This window comes from Anneissia japonica, unplaced genomic scaffold (genome assembly GCF_011630105.1).
Source record: "Anneissia japonica isolate Jap-2015-1 unplaced genomic scaffold, ASM1163010v1 scaffold626_len82965_cov124, whole genome shotgun sequence".
In the NCBI taxonomy this organism is placed as follows: Eukaryota; Metazoa; Echinodermata; class Crinoidea; order Comatulida; family Comatulidae; genus Anneissia; species Anneissia japonica.
Window position 1 is genome coordinate 49799 of NW_022723746.1, and position 9194 is coordinate 58992.

The 9194-nt window shown below is 35.4% G+C and overlaps 1 protein-coding gene across 3 annotated transcripts in view; it reads right to left on the bottom strand.

Moving 5' to 3' along the window:
- The window catches only part of LOC117112366, a 46041-nt gene that overhangs the window by 34244 nt on the left and 2603 nt on the right, over positions 1-9194 (bottom strand). For 2 of the 3 annotated variants that reach the window (XM_033255443.1, XM_033255442.1), the window contains exons 5-6: positions 8927-9169; positions 8519-8716 (exon numbers count right to left, since the gene is read on the bottom strand). In XM_033255443.1, coding sequence (XP_033111334.1) covers positions 8519-8716; positions 8927-9169 — 441 coding nt within the window. Of the gene's footprint in view, positions 1-4752; positions 5544-5988; positions 6097-6240; positions 6458-6575; positions 6660-6811; positions 7112-7372; positions 7544-8518; positions 8717-8926; positions 9170-9194 lie in introns of those variants that run through there. The other variant, XM_033255444.1, reaches the window with a different exon arrangement.

Below are 9194 nucleotides of genomic sequence, written 5' to 3' on the forward strand. Positions count from 1 at the left end.
CCTATATATATAATATATAATATAAATCAAAGAAGACTAAAAGGTCAGCTATATATATATATATATATATATATATATATGTGTGTGTGTGTGTGTGTGTGTGTAGCGGGTGTTTACCCCTACTTGATAGTAAGCAAACAGTTCCTTAATTCATCGTGGGGGCTCGGGTTCCAGTTACGCGCTGCTCAGTCAGTAGGCTTATGCAACCATAAATGAAAACTACAAAATCATTTCTATGTTAACACAACTACAGTATTTATTAAATAAAGGGGGATTACAATGGGTGATTTAAACGGGAACTTAAACTAACCTAACAACTACTCATGAAGGAACAACTCAGAAGATAAAACACGATAGGCATAGTCCATTCAGCAACTGTCCAATAATATTAATAATGATCGATGATATGCAAACCATAACGAAGGAACAGCGACGGAATAGCGAAGAAATCCAAAACAAAGTTATAAAATATAGAAGCGAATCCAACTTGAGCAGGAATGGCAAATGGCGATTCAAGTCAATCATCAGTCAAGAAATCAAAACGTTATCCGAGGTAACACCATCAACCATATCATGTCGATCAGACATGGGCCTGGGTATTCCTCCAGCATAAATCTCGAAACTTGTAACAAAAATTAAAATACTGAAGCTAACTAAACTTAACTTTGGATTGGGAACAGCAGCCTACCCGATCTCTATTTAGAGTAAGTTCGATCAGAGCTGAACGGTGTAGAATCTGCCTCATCTAAGTTAGTGTAGAATTATGTTGGTACAGTACTCTGATGGAATAGCCACATGGCCAGAGCCACGGCCCTCGTGCTGAGGTACCGCTCTCCTCTCACTGGACCTCTGGATTTCTTTTTGACTCCTCTCAATCAAACTGTTCACAGTGTTTTAAAGAAGGACATGACTCCTCCTTGTTTGCGTCTTAATGTATTCCATTGATTTATTATTTTTATTAACCATGCGAAAATTTAATTCTTATTGGTTCCTAGTATTGGTTAACACCCCTAATTCACTTTCCATTCCCTATCTTGGTTCCGGTCATCCATCAAGTTTAGGTGGACAGGACAATTCTCTTATAGGACCACAGGAATGTACAATACCCTGACTAAATCCAGGGGGAACAACCTATCAAGAAACAATCAACAATCGTATTCTGACATTCATAAAAACCTGTCTGCTGCCCTCTATAACTGTGGAGTGCTAAATTTGACCATTAATTGGTTCTAAACTGGGGTTTCAGTAGTTTGTGATTATTTGCTTCCGTTATAAAAAATTCAAAGAGTTCTTTATTAAATGTAATTATTCAAGCATTGGAATTAATATGGTATTTATATTTATAACCGACAAAAAATTTACATTGACCTGTTTACGTTTACGTTTGTACATAATTACTACAAAAAGTCAGACGCTGGGTTAGTAAATATCCGAGATATGTTTTTTTTTAAATTTTTGTTTGTTTGTTTGTGTTTTTTTTTGTAATTTTAAGTTAAAATTAACATCAAAGAACAATTAAAATGACACTCACTGGATGCACAGATTAGAATTGTGACAAGTGTTTGTTTATTTACAGTTTACTAAAGGAATAGGGCCTAATTCCTTATTGATTAATAGCTCATTAAAGATCTATGAAGTACACAGAATCGATTTAAGTTTCGAGAATGATGGGCATATTTTATTTTGTTCGTTTTGTATTTATTGCTCTTAAAAAACATTAAACATACAGTATTCACAATCCAAACAAAATCAAGATTGATGATTAACAATGATGTCAGGTTGACATGACCCTGACATTTCAAAGTGGGAGAGACATCATGACCTCCGCACTATTCTGCATTCGTCTATAGTTAAAATCCCACTGATTTAAGCTAGTGGGAAGAACAATTACGTATGACTAATATATAAAATAAATCATTATTTATGAATGATAACTTGCACAAAATGTAGGCCTAAGTGGGGTAAATTGAAGCACTTTTTGTTGACGTTGTGTGGAAAGAATTTTAATAGTAAATTGTTATGCTGCTCTGCCTTAAGCAACTCTCACACTATCACGACCTATATGCACTGCGATCAGTATACGACCGGCACCGACCAGTGTGAGAGCTGCTATGAGCAACTTGCTCGTGTAAGAGAGGGTCGTCGATGGTCGCGGAGTTTTCAACATGTTAAAAAAAATATAGTGGTCGGTACTGGTCGCCAGGTCATAATCCGGTCAGCTACGACCGTAGGTTGGTACGGTCGCATTGTTAGGTCGCGATAATGTGAGACGTGCTTTAAAATCAATTAGATACGACTTATGAAAGGCTAGAACACTGAAGCTTCAGGGGATTCGACCATTCGACCCATGATCCTACCGAAGGCAATGTCGCACCCACTCACTTTCAAGCACGTACCCAGGACTAATGCCGAGAACTGATGTTATATACCGTACAGAAGAGACAAAACAAGACAGGCTATCTAGTACTTACAATTTACTATTTGTCAAATCTAAATATACGGTATATGTTTTATTTGGTAATACACTCAGACAGTATATCTAAAATAATTCACTCTATAGAAAATATATTTGCAAGAAAAGTAACAGAAAAAGCAAAAATGTATAATGCCCGACAACACTCATCCTGTATTCGATAATTATAACTGGTTTCGCTCTGGAAAGAGGCTAATGTGCGACAACTGCAAAATAAGCAGATACTTAAACGCATTCATCCCAAAAAAAAAAAAAAAAATCCAATGAATCTCCTAATGAATGCAATACTAAGTCAGCAATTATGTCAACCAGGGACGTAGCGAGGATTTTGAAAGAGGGGGAGCCGTCTTGCGAGGTACGTAGTACCACCGAGCGGGGGTTGGATTGGGAGGGGGTTCCCCCTCGCTACGGTTGCGGTCCTGGGGCCGAAGCCCCTTAAGGGAGCGCATCTTGAATGTTTTTATGACTGTTTGAGAGATTGTTGACAAACATTTTACAGATAAAGTGAAAATTACCCGAAAACGGCTCTTGAATACTTAAAAACTACTATCCACCTGAGCAGCCCACCATGATTGAGGCTGGGGTAAGACAATTGTAAGAATTTGATACTTTAGATGCCGGAAAATGGCACTTTAATACATAAAACTTATGAAAGTTACTATATCCACCTGAGCGCCATCATGGTTGAGGCTGAGTGAAGTAAATTTTAAGACTTGGGTAACTTCTGGAAGCCGGAAAATGCACTTTGATATTAAAATTTATGTCAATTATTTTTGACAATTTTTCCAGCCCCTAGCGCCACCTGGATACGCAACGGTAACCACGAAAAATGTTCATAAAAACCAGATCACATCCTGAAAACAAATTTATGCACCCCCCCCCCCCCCACAACTCAGCAGTCACTATAAGATATAGGCTACTATGAGTGAGGTACCGACTGAATGAAGTTTAATGTCATACCCAGGAAAACTTAAGCTTAACTATAGCTTATTACGCTTAACTATATCATTATCACCATCATTATCGTAATTTTATTTTATTACTAGAGTAGTATTAAAAACATAAAAGGAAAAAAAACAAAAAAAAAAACAACCGAACCTTACAATAAAACACTTCTGTAACTTAAAAGTCCTAGCCAGGGATTTATGAATTTAAGATGAATTTAAGCTGATTTGTTGGTTAATGAGTTTGCTAAGTCCACATCCTGAGCGGTAAAACCGTTATAAACCCGAAAATGTTCTTTTTTGCATTATCGTTTAGAGTGAAAATTTGATTATTCTAAGAAATGTGTATTGGCTAGTAGGAAACAAGCTTTAAAATACTAACATTGTGTACAATGGGGAAAGTCGCGACTCCAATGCCCACCCCCTCACTGGATACGTCCCTGATGTCAGCTTAGTGATGAACTCAACTAGGTTTTACTTCCTGTAACTAATGTTTTATATTTACTTTATTTTTACTTGACTGTCATTATTATTAGCTGTTATTTTAACTTATATTTATGTGCGCAGTATTTTATTTAACCTCTGATTTTCTTATGTATACAGTAGGCTTGTATGTATTTATTGAAATGAAAATCGTCCCACCAGAAATCTCCTTTGGACTAAACAAAAAAAACTTTTCATAATTTTAGAGCTTTTGAGAGCTAGCAAATTTTTAAGCTGTTTAATAGCAGCTGGTAATCTGCTATTAATATTAAGGAAATAATATTCAAATCAAGTTGCTGCTTTAGCACTGGGAATACAAATAATGCATAAATCAAAGATAATAATACAGTGCTCATATACATAGGAACACGATAAAATCAAAAAAAGTGTATCAACGAAATCTCCTTATTATATGTATAAATACTGGTGGGATTCGAACCAACAATCCTCTCTATCTCGACGAGAGACACTCCGTTTATACCACAGACGATTTTACCTTTGCTTTTCACCATACAATATCTGTCTCTTATACACATCTAGATGTGTATAAGAGACAGCTTGCAATCACTCTGAAATTTGAAATTGAATGACCAGCTAAATTGAAATGTTCGGCTACTGGTTGATCAAGCTTAGATGTTCTGATAGCTGATCTGTGTTGTGTCATTCTCATACGGAGAGTGTTTTTTGTTTCTCCGACATATTGTTTGCCACAAATATTACAATATATGAGATAAATGACATTTATATATATATATATATATATATACATACATAATATACATTATATATATTATATATAGGCCTATATATATACATAATATACATTATATATATTATATATAAAATACCTTATGGTGGGATCTAAGTTGTACAACATATACAAATATACAACACATTAAAGATATTTGTCGAGCAGGCATCAGTTTTTCGAATACCGGTAATCATTTTAAGAGAAAATATACAAATGTACAATAATTCAATAATAGCTAATTAATAATAGTTGTTTATTTTGTCCAATTATTATTGGATGGTCTTGAGTTCGGTTCAATTTTTATCACCTTGCCTGATCATGAGATGTACATTGCGTTTTTTCATTCATTCAGTCACCATAGATTCTTCTTCTTTTTCTAATTGTGTAGCTGCATGATTCAGTCCAATTTCCTTCAGGTCATCAATGAATGACCTCATTTGATTTCTACGAATTACTCTCATTTTCTCCAGATTCAATATCAGTGTCCACTGGTCTTTGTATCGACTCGGTGGTAAATCGTAGAGTCCACCCAGCGTCTTAACGTCATCTTGCGAAATTACTCGACCGAGTTTGATCAGACTCTGTCGATGAACTGAGAATGACGTCACATTGGTTTCGTGGAAAGCCTTACACAGTAGATCACTGACTTCTCCTTCTACAACACCACGGGTATCAGTAACGATAATCGTATCCACTAGGATTTTAAGGTCGGTCGGTTTAAGACTTCCATTGCGGTTCAATAATTTGAACAAGTCCAACGTGGTCTTGGATCGTAGCAGATCACCGGCAATGTTCACTTTGTCTTTGTACAATAATTTCAGCATGTTTGTCAATTCGTGGTTATCATACCAGTTAGATACTTGTACCAACATAACATGAAAATCTCTTGTTCCTGTAAAAACAATTTTTTCCCCAAAATGATTATTATTGCTGTTATATTATTTGCAAAATAATATTAACTATTACTCATCCTCAAGCCTATCAAATATTTTGGCAACTTGTGTTCTTGGTTTTTCTTGTTTTGTTTTTTGATTTGTTTATGGACATACACAAATTCACTTTACTGTAACAAGCGTTTTTATATAACGAATGAAAAAGAATTCATTGTGAACTTGTACTTGTTAGCATGTTGTGAGAATGAGTGGGGATTTTTGTTTTTGTTTCATTGATATAAGAGTAATCTGTAAAATATATACAAAATATTTAAGTATTCTTTGTATTTGTGTAAATTAAGATTTGGTTTTCTTACTCAAAATAAGCATGCTTCCGATTTACTACATTACGTTCAAAATTAACCAAATAAAAGCAATTAAATTATGAATAATTGCAATTAATACCTTCTGCACATGTATTATGTACATCATCTGTTTCCATTGTCACTTGTTGACCTGTTTTATCAGAGGTCATGAGCTCAGTCGACTGTACTGGGTGTACAACAGAACCACCTGAAAAATGACATCCAAATTTGCATGTCGATTATTATATAAAAATTCCAATTCCAAATATGTTTACCATAGTTCCTCTACCTGAATTCAGATATAAAAAAGATTTTATGAATTAATAATTTATTAACATCAACACTTCCATACCTGCTTTAAACAGGCTCTGTACTTTAGCTGTTGACATCGCTATACGTTCACCTGTTTTATCGCAATTCATATTCTTGTTCTTTAAGCACTTCTCAAGTTCCTGAAAGTGTGGTTTCTCCGGAGTTGAACATACTAAGCAAAGTATGTTCAGAGTATAGCCAACAACTTTCTTAGACGGGTATACCTCATCTAGGTGTTGCTTTAAAACATCCAAAACCTGTAAAATTAAAAAACATTTTATACCAAATGCAACTGGACTGTAATTAGCCACTTTGCATCAAATCTAAATTTAATAAAAACATAAATGACCAACAACCAGTCAATGACGTCATTACCTCCTTACAGATGTCGGGACGTGGCTTGCATGCTGGCTTGTCTGCACCGTCTGCATCTCGCTCTTTCATCCGAGATATTTCAAGCTTAAAAAAGGAAGGAAAAAACGAGAAATATCAATCTGAATAATATAGCATATTCATGAAAACCTCAATGGCACCATTGTAATGAACAAGGAATTAAACAGAATAATAAAGAAATATACGGTATGTATTTTAAAACCAAGGGGCATATTTACCTTTAAACACTGTTTGCTGTCAATGAATATCCGACCTAGTCTCAGGTAATGGTTATCATCGAATCCTATTTCAGACTTATTCTGAAACAGCTTTGGATCATTAAAACCTCCTCTATCCTGACACAGGCTTACAAATCTAACGACCAAGAGATTATAGACGGCGTCAGGGAGAAAGTCTTTAGGCGTAACATAGATGGATACAGTCTGCTCATCGTCTTTCTTAATTTCCAATCTATTATTAGGCTCGGTCTTCATCCGAGAAGGGACGACAAAGCATCGTGGGTCATCTTCTGATGCGTTCTTCATTTATAAACGAAAAAAATCGAAGTTAATAGGCCTATACACTAATTACAATGAGAAGGGGAGAAGATAGACATGGTGAATAGGTCTCCTTCCAACTTTCTACAAACCCATTGTATTCTCCCACTTAATAGGATTTCATATGAGCAAAAATTAACAGCTTTGAGTCTCTAATATACGACATCGTCTCGGGCGTAGTTAATAGAAACGGACTATGTCTAGTTACAATCATGCAATAACCTACTATAGCAATGGCCATACCTTTTCAAAGAGTAGTCCAAATTCCTTCATAAGTTCAATGAAGTCTTCAAAGATGACGTCATCATCATCTTCACTGGCAGTAAGTTCATTTTCCCACAAATAACGCAGTAAGCGTTCTGCAAGAATCCCTTCTTTATCTAATTTACGCCAAAACTTCGCCATCACTGGAACCTATATTTAAAAAAATAAAATAAAATAAAAATTTATTTTTAAAAATCGAAAAACTAAAATCTTATCGAAAGCTAATGTGTTTGGCAAAATGGTGGTTACAATTGTAAAAGCCTCACTTGGATCACATATTTACGAATATGGACGGGGGATGTAGTAGACTATGGCAGTGTAAGATATATGAAAATTACATTCAAATCTCTCGTGCATTGAAATTAGTTAAACAGAGACCAGACTTAAAATTGATACCATGAGATTGATATATAATATTATAATACATTGCATACACACAAACCTATTATTATAATATAATTACTAAAGTATTCCCCCTTCACCTATCACCACACAGCCCAGTAACAATAACAGAATTACTAATAATACCCCTCCTCCCCCTCACTATGAAACCAGTGGCGGATCCAAAAATCCGAAATAGAGGTGGCCAGAAAGTCAATTTTACAGATAGAGGTTCCAAACTACTTCAGACCAGCGGTGACGCCAGAAATTGCAGACAAGGGCAAAATTGCCGAATGAGGGCTCGGAACCAACGGGCCGACTAGAGCCTCTGTCAACGGCCCAGAATAAGAAATTCTTGGTAGGGTTCAACGGGAACTTACTATAGTCTAAAATGGGCTTTTAGAACACAATATTACGGATTAGCAATCAAAATAATGTTGTTTGGATTGGCAAATTGTTTTTTTAAATTGTTGATGTCACCCAATGGTACTACCTCTGCCTCAGACCCACCATAGTGGGCCGGACATACGATGCGATGTCTATATCACTTTTAGATAGCCGTAGATGGCTCTTTTTCAACATTTTCTATAACTATTTCTTTTTTCTATTTTTGAGACCCGGAACGGCTGTGCACCTCTCTCCCACCACTACCATCCGCTTGCTTCCGCCAATAGGAACTGTAATCAAATAATTGAAATTGTATTTTGTTGGCCTATCTTTTATACATTTAAAACTATACGGTACCTTGTCAGCATCACCAGGTTCTACATCTGTGATGATTTTCATGAAGACACCAATCAGCATATGGATGTTAGTAATCACTGTGTTCTCCAACTTTTTGTTAGTGGGCGAGTACAGAATGACTCCAAGATCATTCAGGTAATTGAGGACGTAAATTAGGTTTTCTTCCTTAATACCACATTCCACAGCAATCTTAGTGACCTAAAGAAAAAAAAATATATAAAACATATTTAAATTGAGGGCTGTCAAAAAATATTACCACGCGAAAAACTGTTTAATCATAAAATAATTAGCAAATTCACATTTATTAAAATTAAACATTTTCACTAATAAATCTAAATGTAAACGTAAAACAAATCGTTCTTCATCAAATGTTGCCTAATCTTAAGTAATAATTAAATAATCATATACCTTATTCAAGGACATGCGCATTGTTGTCTTCCCAGCTTCTTGTACCTTAGTTTGAAAGTCCACCCAAGTGAGGGGAACAGTTTTTGCCATTGCCTTCATGTAAGCACCAACATTTGATTTTAATCGCTCAATCCCTTCATCCATTTTTGCATTGTTGGCTACTGCATACATATGGCGGTCAACATGACTCTCGAATGGTGTGTCTTCGATTTCCTTAAATATCCTTCTGAATTTGGCGTCAATCTTTCAATACAATTAAATTCATTAT